Genomic DNA, 23,808 nt, shown 5'->3' with positions numbered 1-23,808 from the left:
ATTAAGACGACTGGAGGTTGTTACCTTGAATATGTAAGTGAATCTAGCCTTGTGTTTTCAGGTCCCAAGCGGAAGAGGCCTTATGGGGGTATTCAGAGAGAAGTCACGATAGGAAGAGTTTCCCCCTTATTCCATGCAGTAGTAAGGAAAGGCCAGGATTAGGGGAGTCTAACTAGGGAAGTTTGCATGCAGGTCCTTTTTGTTTGTTTGTTTTAACCATTTTAACCATTTAACCGTCCTGGCTATGCTCCTACAAATAATCGTGGTTTATTTCAAGAAGCTGAATTGAAATAATTTACCTATCCTTGTGAGGCAGATTAAAATTGTGATGTATTGCCTCTGAGATACAAGTAGCTGACTCTTTCCTGCCTCTTGAAAGGGGTGTTCATGGAGACACCAATCCAAAGACCAAAACTTTTGTGAAATCAGCAGAATCCTATGCAATACTGGATGGAGGCATTGGCACTACCTTGTACTCTTTCTGCTTCTCCCTGTGTGTTGTGAGAGTATCTTTATGGGATATTCATGTACCTAACTGCCTACTACACACAATCTTCCCTCTTTTTTTTTTCTTAATATAAATCAACTGTCTTTACTAAGAATGAAAATTTAATAACATGATATAGATCCAGATGAATCAACAGCTCTAACAGGTTGGAAAAGAGTTTGGCCCAGTTGATTCATTTGGATTATCAAATTCTGGAGACATATACTGCAGTTCATGGATTTTATGACGCCCAAGATGGCTTTGGCTTCACCCAGGATGTAACCGACGATGCCTAATTAATGACAAATGTTTCAAACACATACTCGCTGTAGCTACTATAGACTTTGAGCTGAACTCAGCAATTTATCTTTCTTCCTGGGTCATTAAACACTGTTTTGAGCTCCACTAACATACAGCTAATGATCATGTCTTTAGGAGCCTTTGCAAATCAGTCACCTCTGCCTTTGAATTAGTTCTAAAAAAGACAGGGAAGTCTAAAAATTTACAGTCACGTAAACCAGACTGCAGCTCAATTCTTCAATGTATCATGCGAAGGCTGAGGGGCTATTTTTTCCCTTCTGCTGATGAGGTCTCTCGGTAAAAGGAGATCTTTTGGTAAGACTTTCTCTCCTCCTGCTAATCTGCATGAGCAATGTACAAGATTCAGTCTCAACTGAAAGTATTGACTGCTTCTCCTCAGAGGAGCATTTCCCAGTATAAAGGACTCCCCAGTGCCACAATACATAGATATTACTAATGCATCCATCAGCAAATTATCTAGGCAGCAATTACAAAATTGAGACTTGGGTAGTGCAAATAATTGATTTTTTCAGTGCAGCAGCTGAATTGAGAAGTTAGAAAAGAGTCTTAATTTAGGGTGACTGGCAATAGAAGTGTTGGGTTTTTTTCTCAGAATGCAAAAAGGGCACTCATCTGTGTGGCACCAGGGTTCAAACTCAAAGCCTGCCTGCATAAAGGACTACTTCTTCCATCTGCCAGGAGTGCACCCTACTCACAGCATTTTCAAGCTATCATAGCAGAGGTCAACCTTAGCAAGTGCCCTTTTCTCTATGGTTGTAACTATCGTGAAAAATAAAAGTCTCCCTGGAACTATTTTGGAAATTAAATCTGCATTTTTAATAGCTTCAGTACGGCTCCTGCTGTGTTTTTCAACAAACATTTTGTGATACTCTGTATGAGATTTGCCTCAGTTTGTACGTAAAAAACCTCTGCTCTTCACCTTTTGTGAGGTCAAGTGACTTTATTGGATGATCTGTACCTTTGAAAGTTCTTTCAACTATCTTTGTTACTGATTGAAGGGCTTGGCAGAAAGATTGAGTTCAGCATTGTGATCTGAAATTGATTGTGATCAGACTCATTCTAATCAGCTCTGGCACAAAGTAACATAACATAGGGCCCTCTGCCAAGAACAGTCTGATCTCCGCTCCTGAGAGCTTCACAGTGGAGTACTGCAGCCCTTGGGCTTCCATGGAGAGCAGTTGTTTTCCTAGGGTAAGAATGGAGAACAGGTTGCTGGATTAGCAATGTTTTTATTTTGGAGGGCCTCTAAGGAATATGGAGAACAGCACCTGGTATGCTCCCAGGAGATTTGGGTTGTTTTGTCTTGCACAGGTGGAATTTCTGAATGCCTTTCCAATTCAATGTCAGGAAGAAAGAACTGCAGTGACCCAAGCATGAAACACAGTAGCTAAATCCTCACTGGAGACAAATAGTCACAGTAAATCAAAAAGATTAAATTGTAAATATTGTATATTACCACTGTTGCTAGCAGCTCGTGTCATCTATGTTCTAGTTTGTCTTTATGTTTTATTGAGAAAGATTCCCAGGATAACAATGGTCATGTCTCTGGGGAAAGGAATAGAACAACAAAGACACTCGTGGATTTCGTATGAGCTGTTGGGGACACCAGGTGATTGTTTTGGAGACATTAGATCTTCAGGATGGACTTTTCCTGCTGCTTCATTAACTTCAAGAAGGATTTAAACAATGCAGTTTGATTCACTGCCCCATGGATAGGAGAATGCTTTGTCCTGTCAGTGTTTTCCTTTCCATTATGAGCAGCTCATAATGATCTCATAAATCTCTACAGAGGAAAGCTTAAGGAAATAGCCAAATGTCAGAAGTATAAGCAATCTCAGGCTTAGAATTCTGCCTGCACATAGTTAATTTTTATGTTTCTTTAATATGAATTTAAGATTTAGTTAATTATTACGAGGTGTTTCTCTAAAGGATGGCTAGTACTACCCTGCAGCTTATTTTCCAGTGTGAAACTGCCATAGGCATCGTATTAGACTTTATTATGCACATTATCTTTTAAAATGATCTTCTGCACAACTTTTTGTAGTGTTTTCAAATGAACACCACTAAAATGAATTAAAAGAGCAAGGGGACCAATAGGTACTATAAAGACAATATTGTGTTATGAAGACAATGTTATAATGTCAAAACTAAAGCAGTTCAGAGTCAATTGCAGGATGCTTTGCAATTATAGTGTAAATTTGGCTTTCCAGGTTTATGGCTTAAATTTCCAGTTGATATGAGCCTCCTGAGTAATCTTGGAAGTGATTTATTTCCATGGTGCCTCACTTTACTGTGTGAAACAAGCAAAGCGGTCTCCACCTCGCAATACAAGCCTACTGTGGGAATACCTGTGATGTACTAAGACACTGAGAGTGATAACAATGGAAAGAATCCCATTATCAATCTCTCTGTGTATATATATATATATATATATGTATGAATACACACACATATATTTCTGGATAGATACTGCCTATGACAAACCTAATAATCTAATTGAACTAATTAAACAATAACTCAGAAATTCCCAAATACCAGATTTAGCATTGGATTGATTTTGGACTCCTATCTCCTCTAGTACTAATTTTCCAGTGGTGAAAAGAAAGCCATGTGTTTGCATATTGGATCCTTACTAGGTTATTTTCCCATTTGCATACAAATAAAACCAATTTCAGTCTTTGATCTTGCATCCCAATGAGTTCTCTTCAAAGGAAATTTTGCCATGACAGTTTTGCTATTGACTTCAATTGGGGCCAAATTATATCTTTACTTCTGCTGCCTTTCCCTGCATTTCAGCTGGTACAGGAAGGTAATATCCAACTGCAACAGCATAGGATATTTAAAGAATGACAAAGAAAGCGGAGATGCCTAAATGCAAAGCACATTATCCTAAAGTAGCTCCTGATGCCAGCTCTCTATGCCTGGAGTGCCACCTATAAGAGTTCATGTAGAAAGAACACAGAAATTGGAGATGCAGCTGCAGTTCAGATGAAAACATATTAGATGACTGAGGATGTCATGAGGAGAACAGTGAAGAAACCTTTGATAGTCTTTCATATGAGGACAAATGAAACTACTATTCAAAGAAGATGCAATGAAATCAAAGTCTTTAGACAGTGGACATGTGAGAAGATTATGAAGATGAAAAAAAGGCACAAGCTTCCATAAAGAAATACACTGGGGGGGGGGGGGGGATATAAGAGGACTCTATTGAAAAGATCAGATCTCCTAAGCACCTGAGGAAATTATGAAATTAAGACAACAAAAGTGTAGTGCAGTAGAAAAGCAATCATGACTAGAACACAGGTTTAAGAAAATGCACTGTTTGGAAAAGACATAAACAAAGTCAAAGGCAACAGAACAGATGTACATGTAATATGGTAATCTGTAAAGAAACAGGAACTGAGATTAAAAGATAAAAGAAAATGCTGGGGCAAAAGTGAATAAGTATAAGTAGAGGCTGGAAATCAGAAGACTCCTAACATGTAGGAACAGGTGAGTTTGATATTTCTCTGAAAAGAATGATGTGACAGGTGCCTATAATGACTAAAGACTGTGCTTGATGATTCTGAAGTCTACATTTCTACCATTCAAACCAATGAAAAGGGAATGCCTATATAGGGTTTTCCCATACAGTAAGCAGTCTGTGCATATAATTTTCTGATCCTTTTCAGAAATGCAAAGCTAACGCATCCCTATCGCCTTTGTAAGATCCCAAAGTACTTGGAATACAAACTAACCTGTCACTTCAGGCAAGCAGATTTATGCTCATACACAATTCGTAGCAGCAATGGGGCTGGTTTAAAAAATGCAGTCTTTACCTTTGAATTCTTTCAGGTTTTTCAGTAGTAGCAACACATAATTTGCTTTTTACTACAGTGCTTTCTCACTGCTGCCACAGAGGCAGAAGCAGTTGGCAACTGGCAGAAAGCTTTTCTCTGTCTTGAAATATATATAACTGCTAAAGGAAGAACAGTAGTTTCATAGACTGTAAAATTATTAAAGCCCATGCCATGAAAGCAATCTCTGATTAACAAAAACCAAACAATTGAAAAGGATGTAAGTCATACACACACAAAACCCAATTCTTTATACTGCAATCCTTCAGTTCCCTGTTTCACCCAAACTAAATTAAAATGAGAACCTTCAGGCAAAGTACCATTAAAAAAAACTCTTAAAAGGAGAATGTACAATCTAATTATAGTGTAACAAATGTGTACCTTTCATCTACAAGGCTGGTACTTCAAAATTTTAATAGTCAATTATGATTATATAATCTATTAAAAAGAATAACCAAAGTACTATAATGAAAAGGAAAAACCTACAAAAGAACATGAAAGACATCTCCAGTGGCACAAAGTGGCATAACAGTAGTACCCTATACAATTTCCTTTCTCCTGTAGCTTGTATTTAGGTTATGTTGCAGAGACAGGGGTGCTGACAGTCACTCCCTGAATTACCATGAATGTACTCTCTGTGGCTAGCGCCCACTGAATTATTTTTTTACAATATCCCATGAATCCAGATATCTGGAAATAAAAAGCACAAGGTTCATAACTAAATCAGTGTCATGGTTAAGAGAAGTACTTCCTTTAAGTTTGCAGGTCATTAATATATTATTTTCAAAAATCTCTTGAGAGTCTACCAATTCTTTCTTTCTTTCTTTCTTTTCTTTCTTTTTTCTTTCTCTCATTCATTCATTCATTCAGGTTCCAACCTTCTCTTTCACAATTTTTAATTACATAATGACACAACTAGAAAAAGTACCATGAAGTGCTAAAGCATGATCAAAGTCATGGAAAAAATTCTATTCTGCAAATGAGCAACTAAACCAGGACCTTTCAACTGAAAAGATTAAACTAGGGGAGATATGACAACTCTATAGTATCATAAATGATAGAAAGATGATAAATAGGGAATCTATCTACCACCTTTTCAAACACAAGAAATTAGGGGCCTCAAATGAAACAAAGAATTTACTTTATGCAATGTGTGGGTCAGCTGAGGAATTTTGCAGTAGGATATGATGGATAGTAAAACTATTCAGACTCAAAAAGTGAATGAACAAATTCATTAAAGAAAAATATTCCAGTGTCTCTTAAACCAGTAGACACTACCACTGCCTTAGGGAATATCTGAACTGCGACTCTGGAGGCTGTGAGACTGTACTGGAAGAGCGTAGTATATAACTACCTTGTTCCTACACTCTTTAGATGTCTGCCATCGACTGCTGTCAGAGACAGAAATCAAGTCAGCTATTTTGCTGCAAACACTGCTTATGTGAAAATTACAAACTGCCCTAACTCTACTGCATTTACTACAAATTAGATACAGCTTAAGGGGAGCATGCTAAACTGTGAGAAGACTGAAATCAGGAGTATTTGATCCAGTCCCTCTGTATTGTCTGTGATCATACACCAAGTGTAAGATACAAAACTCTGTGCTGTTGCAATTACTCTTTTGGTCAAGAGGTTTCTCATATATATCTACACTATACCTGGAGTTTACCTCTGCTTAGTAGTTTTTGATCTCTAATCTACAATTAAGAAGTCAAAATCTCTAATAATTGTGATTCCTGGTATAGTTGTTGCTAAAGAGATCTCAGTTCATGTTCAAGATCTGATCACAGCAAAATGAAACCTCTCTCTCGTACTTCCATAATGAAACCTGTTTCAAATATCCTTTACCACAACAATTTTAGTCACAGTATATTCCTTTAATGTATGCTAACATTTCTTATTTCTTTTCAGGCTATAGAATATTATTAGTGCAAAATAACATTTTTATTTCTGCCTTTTGAGAACCCTCACCTTTGAGAACCTGATTGCTCTTCTATATATTTCTGGTTTTAATATGATATTCACTTGTATGTTCAGCCAGCCTCAGACTCAGAAAATAATTCCCACAACCACTCACATATCCATCAAAACGTCTTTCAGACAATGCCTACTAATACCCTACAATGACCTCTTAAGAACTTTAACTTTCTTAAGCAATATTGTGGAAAAGAAAGAACAGAAAATATGACTGCAGACAAACTGACAGCTTCATCTACATGTGGGGGTTTTTTCTAATGCTGAACTGTGTAGTGTTGCATGTCCTCCAACAACTCCCATGGGCCATGATTAATTGCAGATGTTAATAAGAATGAATATTCTAGTGTGAGAATTGCTACATGAATGTATCAAACAAGTTACAATGCCTTTTCTGACAGTTGTCTCAACCGTGAGACCAACGAGGAAAGCAAAGCAACAGAATTACTGATGAGAGCAAAGGCTTAGTACAGCAATTTTTCTGGAAAAATCTACCAAACCATATCAGTTCCAGTGACAGCTCTGTCCTGCCTATCAAGGCACTTGTGATAAGGCCAAGTCCGCTACAAGGTTTTTTTTACAGAGGAATCCTGTGTTTATTTCATTTTGTTTTCCACTTTGTACATATTCCACTTGGCATAAATAGTTCTTCAGCAGAGCAAGTAAGTTAACCAGAGCAACTGGGAGATCGGTCTCAAGTATCTCAAATCACTTGGATGCAGTCAGTTAGTCACTTACTCTGACAAAATCTACCCAAGCCTAGATTCACGGTCCAAATAACGCCGGGTATGTATCTGAATCTGAGTCTGCTAACCTTACACAGAAATGCCCTATCACTCAATTACTAATTGCTTTTAGCAAGGGAATTTCTCTTATTCAACAAAAAATATTGATCCTTTCAAAACTACCATGTTAATTTCTGTGCAGCATCCATAGGCTTGACTTAAACTATCATTTTCAGAAATGCTTGTGAATGCTGAAGTGGTGATTGCAAGGGAGTGCTCGTCTAAGATGTATTTATGGACGAGTGTAGATCTTAGACCCAATTTAGGCACCAGAGAAAATTTTCTCTTTTCTTTTTCTTTACAATGCACTTATGAGTCCAGCCCACAAGGGTCCAGAATTCAGGGTTCTTCTTGAGTAGATCATGCTGCCTGAGAATATCATTTGGCCAAATATGCCAGTGAAATACATTTTAAGAAACATTTTATAATAATATTATTATTGGAGTAATGTTGGGCTTTATTTTTAGAAGCACCAAGTACTCACTGTTTCCCATGCTTTAATATTTGTTCACAATTAAAAGCCTGAGTTACCAAATTATAAGTATATATACATTTTGTTCACATCAATTTAGTTCAAAATGTTAGTAAGAAGACAGCATATATATGAAATACTCCAATCTGCCTGGGTTTGGGTTTTTGCTCAGCAGCATGCCATAACTATGGAATGTATCCAATTAATGTTTAATTGGGAGAAATCCTACAACTGCTGGAGGATGACTTTTATGGGGCAGTTAGTCAAAGTATCTTTGTTTGCTTCACAGTGTTTGTTAATGTATGTTTTAATAGAGTATTAATCTTTTCCAAAGAGTACTGCATACAAAAAAATAATGTAAAACTCTTGCTTTGCTTGATGTACTGTGCACAGATTAATTCATTAACGTACTCCATTTTGACATAGAATTATAGGAAGACAGGAAAGCAGAATAATGAAAATGGCACTATTATTTTCCCAGTACCTCTAGTTGTGAAATTTAATTACAGGAGAAAGTGGTCTATTCTCTCCATCCACTGCACTGGTTAAAATGGACATGTAAGATTTGATGTGGCAGCACGCATGCTTAAAGTTAAATCAGGAGACAGCTGCTCAGGGGTTCGTGCAGCACACAGCTACCTGTCCGTTACCGAATGCCGATTCCCCTTCCCAGGCAGAAAGGGGAACGGCCACGGCCCGTTTACACACCACCATTTGCAGTTTACAATGGGGTTTACTTGAAACAAAAACGTGCCTACGCAGGTGGTACTTTTGAGGGAATCCTTCATCTCGAACCTTCAATTTCGAAGGGAGTCTTAAGTTATTTTAGGCACCCTAAACCCTGTGGATAGCAAAAATGGGCTAGGGCTAATGAACAGAAAGCTGGCAATACTGGACTGGTTTTGTTTGTGCTTGTTAGGAACCGCGTCAGGAGTTCTGGCCACGATCGTGCAAATACATGGTCACCTGCCTAATTTTAAACGCTGTGGTTTATCCAGTAAAACCAGTGATTTGCGGACCCGGTGACGATAAAACGAGGCCGAGGCACACGGGCAGGCAGGGCGGGGATTTAAGCTTACCCGAGGTGCCCCTCACGGGAGGGAGCAGCTCTCCGGCCGTACCGACTCCCGGCACCTCGGGCGCCGGGCAACGCCGCCGCCCCGGCCCCTCGCCCGACACTAGCCCGCTCTCCCTCCCGCCGCCCCCGTTCGCCCGGAGAGCGCGGCCGAGCCGGGGACCGGCCCCGGCTGCCGCGGGGCCCCGGCGGGCGCAGCTGGCACCGCGGCGGGCGCGCCCCTCAGGGCCCACCGCCACGCCATCGCCGTCTTGACGGGAGTCCGCCGCGAGCGGGGAGAAGGGGGCGCGGGGGACGCGCCGGGACTCGCGGCCGGCCCCCGGGGACTCTCGGGGACGGCCCGGGCCGCACCGGGGCGAGGGGCGAGGCGGGCGGCGGGGGCGGGCGCCGACGACGCAGGAGGGCGGGAGCCGCCGCAGTGAGGCCGCGCCGCGCGGGCGAGGCGGCGGCGGGCCGCGTTGCCATGGCAGCGCTGCCCCAGCCGAGGGCTTAAGCGGGCGGCGGCGGGCCGCGGGCCGGGCCCCGCCGGGAGGGGAAGGGGTTAAAGCGGGACGGGCAGGGCGGGCGGGCCCGGCGCCGTGGGGGTCGCCGCCGGGGGCAGCCCGCGGGCGGGTGTGGGGATGCACTGCGGCCGAGGGCCGTGCTCCGGGCGCGCAGGGAGGCTGCGGGGGTGAAGCCTCTGCTCCCTCGCCGGGCGGAATGGAGGCCGTTGGCTCTGCAGAGGACGTGTTTTATGAGGAGGAGGAGGAGGTGAGCTGTTACGACTTCGAGCCTCTGCCGACGCTGCTGGAGGATGAGGTGAGTGAGGCAGGTGCGGGGACGGAGCCGCCGCCGCCCTTGCGCTCACCTGTGCTGAGGCGGCCTCAGGGGAGGCCCGCGGACACCCCCCCCCCCCCCGCCACCCGCGGCGTCTCCTTCCTTCCGCCCGCGCTGTGAGGGCAGCCCGCCGGCTGCGCCGGGCCCCGGGGACGACTGGGGCCCGGGGGCTCGCCCGCCCCACCGGGAGCGGCCAGGCCGCGTCGACGTAGCCGTTCGCTTTCCCTGTGTTCCCCGTGGGTTCCCCGCTTTCTCCTGTCCAGTGATCCCAGCTACCACGTTGGGCTTAGTCCATCCCCGTGCACCTTCTCCACACAACAGCAAAGTCATGGTCCTCAAGTGTGGAGTGTGTCCTAACTCCTGTCGTAGTCGTGGGTTAATGCTGCAGTTGGCATGTACGTGTCCTTGTTGCACATGATAACGGGAAATTAATTACATGGGCAAAGTGTTTCCAGTAGCTCCCAACCAGATTTTTGTACAGCCATTTCTTGCTGCCCCGTGTAAAAAGGCCTTTGTCACTGGGAAATAAAAAAGGAAAAAAAAACCCAAACTTAAATCTGTTTCTTCAGTTGTTATGCCAAATAACCTGTAGCTAAACCCAGTTCTGTTGTCACATTTGTCTCAATTTGTGTGTGGGTTTGCACATGCTTTTTATTGCTGTTGCTCATCTTTCTTTGTATCTTTCCACATGAAGTGTGTTCCTTACCCCCTAGTGAACATTTGGGCAAAATGTTTTGGGGTTTCTTCTAAGTAAAAGTTGGGTGAACCGTGTGTGAGCCACCTGTTCCCCAAACCAGATCTTGCAAACTTTCTTACTTGCTATCTCAAGAACCCAAGTTGAATCAGGATTTAAAAGTGAGTTTGAAAGTGAAAAGTCCCTTCCAGCTTTCGTAAGACATCTAATGGCTCAGCAGTTTGGCTCTTCCTCACATCATCTGTAGTGTTCTGTGTAGTAGGCCCTCTCGGGCTGGCCCATGCAAAATATAGAAAGAAGGTGGTAGTGGCCTCCTTTTTACAGGTTAGTTTAAATATTTAGAGTATTTCTTCAGGATGGGAGAAGGCTGAGGGTCAGCTCTTCTGTGTGAGGAAGACCTGAGCCCATTTTTCTCACCTGCTCAATATATACTTGGACTGTGGATTCCCACTAGTCCCTTCTATTTGGTTATTCCAGGCAGATGAATATTTTCAATATTCCTGTTGAGAGAATGAGCATGACCTATCACCTGGTGATTAGAGAAGTTAATGCAAAAGGGCTGCTTTGAAGAGTACTTGGTGAGCTTACCCAGGCAACCCAGTGTTTTTCTTCAAATGAGATTAATTTAATGAATGGTGTTTGCCACATTTTCCATGATTCTGGAATAGATTTTTTTGAAGCTTGAGTGAATTATCTTGGCAAAAAGACTTAGGTGCCAGAAAGCTGTGAATGCTGATGTACCCAACTCTCAGCTGCTTAGTCATTTAATGGAGCCTGTGCTTCTCATCACTGTACGTAGTATAAGGAATGAGGTTCGTGTCCGATGTATGTGGTTTACAAAAGCCAATATGTGAAGCAAGAAGCTGCCTGAGCTGAAGCATAGGAAATACTGAGGGCGAGAATATATTTCAAATGCCTTTCTTTACTAGGGCTTTCTTCATCTCACACTTTAATATTTAATTTCAAATTTTTTAAGACGCTGTCTGTGGCAAATTAATTTGTTTTCTCTTCCTGTTCTCTCTTCCTCTACTTAATTACATATGCTGCTGAACTGTTTTATACTTTCCGAGGAAAATATAAGGGAAAATTGAGAACTAAAGTGAATAATTAAAGCATGGTTGTCTGACCAGTTCACTTTTCGTAGTTATTAAACAGTAATTGCTTTTGCAAGTACCTTTTACTGATAATGAGACAAGAGAGAAAAGGCATCAGCATCTCTGTTATGTAACACACTCGAGTTTTCCTGTAATTTAAGCGAACCAACTTTCAGTGATCCAAAGTACTGAAGTCATGGCTCACCAGAAGCTTCAGCTTGCCAGAAACTCCTGTGTTAACAGTCTTAAAAGGATTTTTTTTTCCCCCCAGTGAAAACTTTGTTTCCATGTTGCTTTGGGGATGCAAACTAGTCAAATGCATGTCTCGGTGTTTTCAATGCTTCGCTCTCTACAAAGGCTTTGCTTTGCCACAATAGCGCTTTAATAACTAAGGTCAAGATAGTGTGGTCATTTGAGAAATACCTGGTTTCTGTGAAGTAAATAACTTCGTGTCCTGGAGCATTGGAAAGAGAAGGGCTTCCTGTGTGGTGGTGTTGGTGGTGGTGTTTTGCTTTGTTGTTTATCTTCACCTAGCCATCCATTGCTGTTGGAAGCCACTGAACATTCATAGGCCTTTTTTTCTTTTTTTCCTTTTTCCTTTGTTTTTTTTTTCCTGTATCACCTAACTTTCCCATCCCTTGGAAGGAAGATAAGTTTGTGCAACATGAGATCACCATCATCTTTTTTTCTACTCCCCAAATAACCACAAGACAAAGATGGTCTTGTAGGTTTAAACTGTAGATACCGCTAGTGACGATTAATATCTACTGTAGAGCTCAACCTCAAAGCTTGACTCAAAAGAAGTTCTATCAAGTCCTGATAGTGACTGGAATTTGATATTGAGGCTGTCTTAAAGGTTGCAGTTTTTATTTATTTCACATAATCTCTAAATTGAGCCTTTCTTGTCTGTATGCACAGATGAAACTCTCATAATTTTGCATCTTGATTAGTGAAACATTCTTTTTTTGCAGTTTTGGCTAATGCTGTCATGTAACCTAGCTGGATGATCCTAGGAGAGTTAAAAATAAAAATAATTACTGGTTCATTGCTTTGGTCATAGAACTTCTTTTTCCTCTTTCTTTCTTTTTTTTTTTTTTAACTACTTTTGGTTGGCCATAGAATAAGCAGTTAGTCTTTCCTTTCCAAGCCTATCTTCATCCTACGTATCAGTTTGGTCAGCTTCAAAGCCTAATGGTTTGTGGTCCAGCTCCTTGTCATATGTTTGTTTTCAGATACAGGAACCTCTGTGCTGCCCTTCATGCCTGGAAGAAGTTCCCCATAAAGATGCGCAAACTTCCTTATGCACCCTCCAAATCTGATGGCAGCATTGCGCATATGGTGCTTAGCACAGCACAGAGAAAATGAGATCTTTTGTATCATGTACCTGAACTGTAAGGGCTTTTGCTGTTCATTATTATGTAGGACTAAACTCAATGAGACCAGGGTCCATGATTAGCGCTAGAAGGCACTGTAGTAATGCCGCCATTAGTAAATCAATCCATCTCTAGGCTGATGAAAACTAGAATATTGAAAATAGAAGCTAAGTTTCCCAAATAATAGTGAGTGCGCTTTATTTCCTGTCTGTTTTTTTTCTCATATTTTTAAAGTATTATACTTTTGACCAAAAAGCAAAATAGATTTTTACACTAAAGATTGGTCTTTGTTTGAAGGATGAGTGCAATACTTATGTCTCTGAAAAATATGTTAACAAACTGTTAACCCTTCTGTAAATGGTAATCCAAATATCATTGATGTTGTCCAGTACTGAAGTATGTGAAGAAAGTTGTAACTGTATTTTCCAAAGGATTAAAAGTTTAAACCACTACAGTTTTCTGAGCTTTACGATATCTCACATTCTGCTTTGCTGAGAATGACATAATGTCTTTTTTCTATATTCTAAGTAATATGCAGCTACATCTTCAATTCAAGGTGTATTTAATATCATTTGAAGTACAGTCTTTAGTCTTAATTACTACATATAAATGAGAAAATATTATGTGTAATTAATAGTGGTATAGCTTTGATGCAAAGTAACTTCTGTTGATACTTCCATTTTCTGTTAGCTTATTTTTCTTTACAGATGGAATTGATGTTTTGTTTGTATGTTTTTTGTCATGCCTTTAAGTTCATGAAAATTTTTTACTTCTGTAGCTATAGGTAATGTATTAGTTTTGTATTCTAAAAAATGTACATAAAAAGGCTAGCTGCTTCGAACAAAGCACTGTTTCTGAACATCTTGACCAGAAAAGCCACATTAGAGCCACTTTTTTTTTGGAACTGAACTCATCATAGCCTTACTGTGATGATGAGGTCAAATGAAGTTGACTTGTAGTTTAGGACAGTAACTCAGAAATGAAGTCCGTAAACTGTGTTGATCACCAGGAGCTCTGGCTGTAATGGGGAGGCCTAGGACAACCGAAGTGTTTGGTTTTAAATTGAAGTATAAGAACACTTTTCCTATGGCTTGTTTGGCTTTTGACTGTTTATTAAATGGTCTACACCACTAAACCTCACAACACCATCATTCTTAAGACAGGCTAATTTAAAGGGTATTTTTTCCTAGATCACAGATGGTAGGAAAAACTGCTGTGAAGAGAATTTTTAAGCAGTTTGTCCAAAGGCACCTGGGAGAGCTTAAGGGAGACATGGGTTAAACAAAATCTTTTAACTTAGTCTCTCTGCTTTTACCTCTGAATGGTCTGTTTCCCTAACTTTGATGCAGTGTTTATGTAACTTACATAGCTCCCATAGTAAGTCTTTTTTTGATGTTAATGTACTGTGATACCTTTGTTCAGGTTAACTGCTTCTTAAGAGACTTTGTGTTACCAGCAAAGTCATGCACTTGGTGTTTCTTGGTGTTAATCAGTGTCCTAGAAAGTCTGAGAACTTGCTGGAAATGTTACTTGTAGCCAATTGTGTCAAATGTAATCTACCATACACAAAGTAGTGTCATGAAATCCAGGGTAATTTACGAATTCCTATCTTGGCAGGAGAATGTGTCCCTTGCTGATATTTTGTCACTGCGGGATAGCTGTCTTACTGAGCAAGATATTTGGGCAATTTGCCTGGAGTGTTGCCATTCTTTGAAGAGCATTGCCCATTCTGCAATCTTCCAGACACTCTGCATCACTCCTGACACTTTGGCTTTTAACACCAATGGCAATGTATGCTTCATGGAACAGCTCAGTGGTAAGTATTTGTGTTTCCAGGCCATTTGTTTTAGAACTATGGAAACTCATAGTGAGAGACTGTAGTAAAGCATTATATTCTAGTCTTAAGACGTGATTAAAATAAAGAGAAAACAAAAAGTCGTTTAGGAATGGGTGAGTATAGATCCATATGAAACCACATGCTCAGTTTTGTGATTTATGAACAAAGGCTTTTATGAGTTTGCTTAGAAGATTCTTCCTAGTTATTTTAAGACTTATCCAGGGGAATGTAATTTATCTCCATTTTAAACACAGTAGGTTATGTATTAGTGTATCTGTGCGCACAAGTCTCTACCTATGTAAAGCACGTTCTTGGTCTCTTCTAGTTCTTCTCATTTTGTGGATATGTTCTGTTTCTAGAGAATTCTGACATTCAATGCATCTTGATGATTGTGGCCACAGAAAATGGGGCAATTTTAGTGCATATTCAAGTGAATAAAGGATTATTTTTTTTTTTTAAAGTCATGATTTTTAAACTCAACAAGTGTGGTGACTGAGAAATGAATTTTAATATGCTAAAAACCAGTATGTAGTAGCATGTAAGACCTTCAGGTATTGTAGCAGATGAATGGAGGGATGCTTAACTTGGAAAATGACTTCTGATTTCAGCACAGACAAAAAAGCATGTTACTGTTGCTGTTCCCCTTTCACATGACCCATCTCAAGAGTCTTTGTCTTGAGCCTGTTCAGGATATTAAAAAAAAAAAAAAAAGAACCAACACAACTCTTATTCTGTAGTCCTTTTAAAATTATGTCAGCTTGTAACTGGAAGAACAGTTCTAGTCCATATACACATTATTCAGGTTTTTGTTATGTTTTCTTTAACCTAACTTATTTTTAAATCTATGTCAGAATAAGTGTTCATTCTTTTAGTCAAAATCTAGATAACAGTATTTAGAAAAAATGGGGTAAGGTAACTTTGCAACAGATGAATATTTGTTGCCTTTAGAATTAAAGGTAGTATTTCAAATAAGCATGTAACATCATAAAATGTAATTAATAAAGAAGAAAATATATCTTCATAACTGTTGTGGTATTTTTGTGCTTAAATTTCACAACTATATATGAGTCATCTTTTAGTTCCATGTTAACAGGGTAATGTGGAATCAATTTTATTTACTGTAAGGACCTTGTCATAACTTGAAATTAAAAAAAAGAAAGAAAAGTTGGCTTTGTATTTGTAAGGGTATATGAAAGACTTGTTGAAGACAGTAAACCTGGTGGATGAAAAATGCCCCTCAACTAAGATCTTTGCTTGCAGCTGGGAAAGAAAAAAAAATCAATTTCTTCTTAAATGTTTTAGTCTAATTGAATAGCTGGCAAACCATTGATCCAGGAATTTGCTGTATTCAAGTGCTTAAAATGTGGGATAACAAATTCCCATGCAAAGCAAATGTACAAAGATTTTGTTCCCTGGAGTCATGTTAGTCTCTGAGGAAGAGACTTTTCATTAGTTCTCTTTAAAGAAAGTTGCATTTTTTTCTAGGAATGCAAAAAGGTATGTATGTATTCTATTTCCCCCACACACACTCCACTGTGTCTTTGACTGTTTCTGTTCCCCTTTCCCTCAGATGTTGTTACTATTTGGTTAAAATATAGTTTATTAGATAGGCACTTGGAGGTTGTCCTTTTTGCTTCCCTATAGTTATTGCCTGTGGATTTATTCTTCCAGAAGAGAATTATAACCTCTGGATTTCCTTGCCAGTGAGAGAAAATGAACAGCCTGTCGTCTCTGCTTTAGCAGTGTTCTGCTTCCTGCAGGTTCTGTGGTGCTAAAGTGACAAACATTCAATAGGATGTTCTGCCAAGGGCTCTGATATCTTCTTGTCTCTTCAAATCAGACAAATTTCCATTGTAAACATTATATTAAAAGAATACAGTGAGCTTTACCAGTGATAAAAATTATATGCTTGTATAGCCTTTAAAGTGTTCTGTTGAAAGAAAGGGAAAAGGTAGTGGGGAGATTAAAAGAAGGGCCAGTAGTCTGGGAGTAGGGGAAAGAGAGGGGGACAAAACATCTTCTGTCCATTAGTTTTCTTCCCCTTCTGCCGCTCCAGATATCAGGAAAAAATGTGGTGGGGGTGTATTGGGTCTGGCTGAGATGGAGTTAATTCTCCCCATAGCAGCCCTCGTAGTGCTGTGCTCTGCATTGGTAGCTAGAAAGGTGTTGATAGCACACCAGTGTTTTGGCTACTGCTGAGCAGTGCTTGCACAGCATCAAAGCTGTCTCTCCAACATTTTGCACCCCCTCAACGGCACGCTGGGGCTGGGCAAGATCTTGGGAGGGGACATAACCAGGACAGCTGACCCAAACTAACCAAACAGATATTCCATACTGTGTGACATCAGCTCAGCTATAAAAGCTAAGTAAGGGGAGATGGAAAGGGGGACTTTTGTCTTCTGGAGCAACCACTCCACATACTGAAGCCCTGCTTCCCAGGAATTCCACAGAGGGGAATGCAGAATTAGTTGTGTACCCCTCTTTTTCAGTGGGAAAGTAGAATCAGGAACATAGTGAGGAACTGTAAATCGGTTACTGGCATCTGCGTAGTCAGCCATGCCAGGTAGCTGCAATATATGAATATGTGAAAAAAGTCCTCTCTGGCTCTCTCTACCGTATAACAGAGTTTAGTATCTTCACAATAAAAGAGCTTTGCATTTCACTTCTAAAGTATAGGCACAAAACTTCTATTAGAGCTAAAGCTATGATGAGTATGCTACACCTGTGAGCATACTTTTTTTTCCTCCCTGTTGAGAAGGGAAACTTGGAGTCTTTGCTTGTAAATGATCTCAATCATCCATTGGCTTCATGGAAGTATAGATGAGTTGAATATGTACATGAAGAGTAGGTTTTCCTTTGGGCACTTTTTTTAACCCCCTGCTGTTCTTTACTGGGTTTGTGTGATATCAGTACAGTGTGATACTACTACATGCATGCTTGGATGCAGCAGCAACATCGATCTGTCTTAAGATGTTCCTTTCTTCCTTCCACCTCTTCACTTAAAAGTGGCTGCTGCAGTAGCTCAGTTGTCTGCTAAGCAGCACATGGGTGGGGAATGTGCCTCCAACTCCTTTATCATAATTAAAACAAACTAAGCAGAAAGGTCAAGGTTCTAAGCTGGCCTGTAGATGAAGAGGTAATTAGCTGTTCAGGTTGGTTTTGCTGCTTGAACCCTTATCCCCCAGGTCTGCAGTGGAAAATAGTGAATGGAAATGTCCCATTAATCAAATCAAACCTGCAAGCCACAGCTGAGCCACACCAGCTTAGGTGATAACTTGGTCCAAACATAAATGTCTGAAGGCAAGAAGTGGTTAGGCATAGTAGATATATTTCTTTGGGAGTGTTTTGTCAGTTTTGTTTCTTAGTAGGAAAAGTATGGTATCTTCTTGCAGAAGATTTGAAAATAGCACTTTATTTTATTTACAGTACTAGAAACATGGATAATGAGTTCTTTGTACATCAGATATGAGTGAACCAAGATCCTGCTATATACATAGTTTCTTTCATATCAGATATGAGTGTATCATTAAATTTGTATCACCAAATTGGCTTGTTTTTTAAACAAACAAGGCTACTAATTTCTAATCTGACACATTTCTTTTTGCTTTCAAAGATGATCCAGAGGGTGCCTTTGTTCCACCAGAATTTGATATCACCGGTAACACTTTTGAGGCAAGTTCATAAATTTATCTGTAAAATAGAGGGGGGTTTAATCGTTTTAGTACTTCTGGCAGCAGTACCAAATGCTCAGCATTCTCAATGTATAATTTTAACACATTTAAAGATTGTGAATAATAAATTGTGCTGTTTAGATATGGTTTGTGGAAATAAAAAGTAAACTTAAAATGCTATATTAATTTTCTGTATGAACATTTGTTCACTAACTGTTAAAATGTGAGAATCTGTTTTGGCTGAATAATGTGTTGCCCTAAACCACAGCTGGTCTATATTATGTTCACTGGTATCCTTCACTGGTTACATTTGCTTGTTTGGGGATTAGCCATGAACTTTTATGACTAAGTATAAAATTTGTTTGCCATCCTCCTCAATAAAATAATTCATGGAAGGGTAATCAGCAATTTTATCTTTGATTTAATGAAGAAACAAATGATTATCTGTTGCTTTGCAATGCACAAATGCTCTACATTGTTAAATTAAATCAGATTTAAATTGTTTATACTAATTCATTAGCCTCCCAAGTCAACCATCTCATTGCATGCTGCAGGAGCGCTTGCGTGCTTGCTTAATATCCTTTTTTTTTTAATACAGTATTTTTTCTGGCATGTATTCTTAGATAATTCAAATGCTTTAATTAGCAATATGTTCTAGTCAAGGTATTAAAAAAATTATTCTGTTTCTTTACAGTTCAATACAAATACCTTTTACTTTTTGTAGTTATACCCTTCATACTCGTGTTTATAGTTCTCTGTATTTCCTCAGGGGGAGGGGGAAGGATAAGTGAACCTTGGAAGTGCGGAATACTACAAGAAAGATGAGAATGATAAGGCAGGAAGATAGTATAGAATATGAAGTAGTACAGTCTTTGAAGGTTAGAGATGCAACATTTTTCCCTGTTGCTGTGCTTTGTTAATGTAGTTATATAGGCCAGCAGAGCTCTAGTGGTTTTGTGCTTGTGCTTCCCCTTACCCCCAGGCTGGTTTTGGGGGGAGTCTTTGTTTGGGGAGAGGGGGCCAATGCAGGTGGGTGTTGGTTAGGAGGTGACCACTACTGCATGTAAACTTAGCAACTGTGGTTGTTTTTACATTCAGATGTGGGTGAGGAAAGCAAGTCCCAGTGTCGCCCAAAGGTGACTGGTTTTTGTTTTGTTCTTTTTGTTGTACTTCTGAAACTGGACTTAAGATTTTTCATAAATATGTTCTCCATCCCTTGCCCCTTAACAAGCCTCCAAAACTTGACACAGAAACACAAGATTTGTGGAATTATTTGCTCCTCTGGCAAACTTGCATTTCCCCTCAACCCTTTCTTGTCCTCTAGGAGTTGCTGAACTCTTACGCATATAGCAAACAGATACACTGAAAGAGGTTCAAAGACCAAGGGGATGGGATAAGGTGAAATGGGGATTTGGGAAGACTGTGGAAATACTGAATGACCTGAAATTTTAGTTCTGTCTGATATACAAGGCCACTGTATCCCTCTTGGGTAAAACTCATCTGTGTAGAGATTTATTACTTAACTCTTCTGTTTCAGTAGTACTTGCAAGCCTGTTAAGCCCCAGTGGATCCCAATACCAAGCACAGCACAAACAACAATTGTACAGTCAGTGAAAGCTTTTTGGATCAGGAGTGGCTCTGAACATTGACTGTTTAACTCTTTTTGCAAAGGTTGATGAAGATATGTGAAGGTATACATTTGTGCGGAAGGAAGTGAACATACACTGCCTTGCCTGTTGTGAAGTGGGGAAAGGTCTGGGTGCACTGATTTCTGTCAATTGCTCCTATTTCTTTATCTAGCAAGTTGGGGAGCCTTGCAAAGCAGGGAGAGCTGTGCTACAACAGTGTCCTGTTGTCTCAGCTGTTTCCTGTTGACCATCATAGGACAAGGCACAAGACTGAAAAGCCAGGGCTTTCCCCTTTGTTGAGGCAGAGGTGCATTGTTTTACTCTGAGATTTGTGTGCGTTTTGTCAGACAACTATGGGATTCTGAGTATTTGGAGAACTTTCGAGGCTTTACCACTTGTAGAGTTTGGTTCAATTTTAAGTACTTCAGTACCAGATCAAATTCTGCTAGGGATTCCACACTGAGCTCTGCTTGCTTTTGCAGTTTCTAAGACCTACAGTGGGTTAATCCTTATGTACTTGTTACAAGGTTTTTATAATACTGTAATCTTTTCAAGCTAGCTGTTTCCTTCATGGTGCCAATACTTAAAGTTCTTCTCTTTTTCAAAGGTATTGATACTTTTGTCTATCCCCTCACCCCTAGTTGTAACCCTCCTAGTATGCGATAGCAGAATAGCAGTGGTTTATGTACATCTCTCTGAGGAAACCCTGGACCCTTGTGCTTTCTCAGTATTATAAGATTCTTTGTAGTATATCAATAAGCTGCCCTTTTTACAGGGGCGTGAAATCTTTTGTGTCACTGCTTGCTTCTTCATTGGTAATGACCTTACTCAGTTGTTCTTTGTCAAAGGAGTGTTTTTGCAGCTGCTTAGTATGCTTTTTTGAGAACTGGGAAGTACTGTTTGTATTGAAACAGTCCCATTTCAATATAAAGAAAAAAAATTAGTGTTGGAACTACTAATTATGTTCAGGATGATCTTTGATAGCTGTTACTCCAGTGTCAAAGCTCAGCTTTTTTAAAATACTTATGTCAGCCAGAGGTTTCACTTGATTTGAGCATGACCTATTTTGTGGCTTCTAAAATGGAAGCACACAATGAGGTTTGTATAGCTACTGGATGACTTCTTCCTCTTCAAACTCTTTTTTTTTTTTTTTTTTTTTTTTAAATCCCTCAAATAAAGCTACAGTTATTTCAACAAGAGATGTTTTGTTTCCTGCTTGGTGAATTACTGATCCAGACCTCTAATGGAATTGTGACTCCAGTCTAATTAGTTACTAAACTTAGCTGGCACTCACAAGCACACAAGGGTAATAGACACAGGAAACAAACTGAAATGAGTGCCTGTCCTGGTGTCTGAAACAACACTGTTAAAAATTTCAGTTTCTAGTTGGGATTTCAAATAGCAAGAGATCTGAAGTTTTGTCCAAATGACAATGCACAGGACTGGAAAGTAGTTGATTTCACGTGGTCTGTTTTAGACTTGTGTCTTGTTTCCTGACCCGCTCTCCATTTGTAAAGCGGGAATAATGACACCAACTTCAATTACTGTTGAGAGTAGGAAGGTAAAAACTAGCCCTTCAGGGAGTTGTCAGCTTCAGTGTCAGGTATAGAATAGACTTTTTAGAGAGAAAGATGTTAAGAAGGAAGTAGCTGTGAAAGGGGCTTTTGGTGCCAACAGTAAAGTGTGGCAGAGCTTTCCAACTGGTGACTTCTTCAGTGCTGCCACAGTTCCAGCCTGCGGGGTTGGAGGAAGGACTGCAGTTTCTGAAAGTCTCAAGAGACTTTGAAATGGCTGTGTTTCTAAGGTGTTGGAGCAGCATTTAATAGGGTAGTTCTGTTATGTCCTCCTCTTCCTGGTGTAAGCATTGTCACAGTGCAAGGGCAAAAAAGGCAGCCAAGCAGGTACCGGTGGTCTCTAGGACAGCGCTGGACTAAAATAGAGAACCTCTTGGGTATCTTTTCATGTTACTTTTTTTCCCCTCTAATTTTGCTCTCTCCTTACAGACTTATATTACTATTGTGCCTTAGTAATGGCACTGTTAAATGTTGGTGCTGCAAAGAAAGGAAGGGGAACAGGAGAGAAACTTAGAGTTATGATCCACACTAACTCCAAAGAAAAGGTGAATTTCTGTACAGTACATTTATTGTCATCTTCCCTTTTACTCTTAATGCATATGCAGGTATGTAATGTGGCTGTGCTCAGTAAAAGCTTTCTGATGACTGAAGCTGTTACTTGCCTGCATTGATGGAAAGACCTCACTTTCTGCTTTTCCTCTAAGCTGGAAGGTGTGTCTGTATTTCCTATAGGAAATGCTGACCACTTTTTGTTCTCATTGAATCTTGAGCTTGAAGTCAATTAGAAACATCTTGAGTATAAAGGCTAGTCTCTAATTTTGTAATGTTTTACTAGTATGCTATTGTAGAAAGCAGTATAGAATGTGTATTTTTCTGTTCTAGAAAAACATTAAGAGGCTGAGATGCAAAAATACAGATTTGAGGCTTCTTTTAAAATTGACCTACTTAACTACATACTGGGCTTATCAAACAACTCTTCTTCTGTATAAACCAATACTGAGTCCTGATTCCCTCCTCTAAATAGGAAGAGCTTTAACCTTTTCCTAATGAAAATGGTTCCTATTTCATTTTCTTGCCCTGGGCAGTACAGTGTAGACTTATGAAATTTGACCAATGGGAGACACAACAGGGATAGTTAAATATTGGTCAGTTCATTAATAGCCTTATTTCTATCACTACAGTACAACTTTGCCTCAGGTTAAAAACATTGGCTGTCTCAAACCAGTTTCAAATAGCTGTTTGTCTGCATCACAAAACTGCCATTGAGTCTGACACAGAGGTTCATTGATGTAGAGCCCCACATTTCTAAGATATGAGCTTTCAGTGAGATAAAGGACCGATGTCTGCCATGTGTGAACTTGCATTTATAATCTTTTAATAATGTGGCTATTCAATTTTGCTTGTTCTGGTGAACCTCTGTAACAGAAATAGTGAATTTTCAGTCTTGTCTGCCTATTTTTTTTTTTTTATATATCTAAAGCAGACTGGATAATGCTTCTGTTTAATGACTTCCATTATTTAGAGGTGATAAAATGCAGTAGTTCAGAAACCTCAGTATGCAGCAGGATTAAAACCTTTCAGAAATAAAAGAACTGGAATAGTGATACAGAGTTGAATACTACTTTGAAGGAAAGGGGGAAATATGGGATGGAGAATGGGAAGAAAGTGAAGTTCACACTTCCTCTGTTTTCTCATCTAGAACTTGTTCTTGCTTTTTGCTCTCATGGCAGGAGTGGGGTATGCTGATCTCCCACCTGGGGGAGAATCAGAGCCAGAAAGGGCTGAACACTGCCTGTCTCTGCTAGAATGTGAAAGCTGTTGATGTGTAGTTCTCAGTGGGTTATAGTTGATTAATATTATATTAAAAAAAGTCCAAGTGTTTCAACAACCTTAAAAATAAACTATTCTACAGAAAGGGGTATAACTAGTGCAAATAGAAAAGACAAGCTAAAATGTATTACGTATTTTTTGAAAACTAAGTAGTTAAGATTCATATGGCTTATTCCTATGAAATGTGACAAGGCAGTTGGATTGATATATACCATACACATACAAATATTTTATATGCATATAAATGCATGGGTTGAAATGCCAGATGAAACCTGCTGTTCTAGGAAATAAAGAAAGGTTTGGGGTATATATTTGTTGGTCCTACTGAAGAAAACTGA

At 39.8% G+C, this 23,808-nt stretch overlaps 1 protein-coding gene across 1 annotated transcript in view; it reads left to right on the top strand.

Annotated features, from left to right (window-relative positions):
• Window positions 1-9,071: 9,071 nt before the first annotated feature.
• Window positions 9,072-23,808, top strand: part of KNDC1 (kinase non-catalytic C-lobe domain containing 1) — a 69,280-nt gene continuing 54,543 nt past the window's right edge. The window contains exons 1-3 of the mRNA XM_069796694.1: window positions 9,072-9,751; window positions 14,548-14,746; window positions 18,381-18,439. Of these exons, the coding sequence (XP_069652795.1) occupies window positions 9,653-9,751; window positions 14,548-14,746; window positions 18,381-18,439 (357 nt within the window). The 5' untranslated portion in view covers window positions 9,072-9,652. The remainder of the gene's footprint in view (window positions 9,752-14,547; window positions 14,747-18,380; window positions 18,440-23,808) is intronic.

The sequence above is a fragment of the Haliaeetus albicilla genome, chromosome 11, assembly GCF_947461875.1.
Source record: "Haliaeetus albicilla chromosome 11, bHalAlb1.1, whole genome shotgun sequence".
In the NCBI taxonomy this organism is placed as follows: Eukaryota; Metazoa; Chordata; class Aves; order Accipitriformes; family Accipitridae; genus Haliaeetus; species Haliaeetus albicilla.
This window is presented reverse-complemented; position numbering and strand designations above follow the sequence as displayed.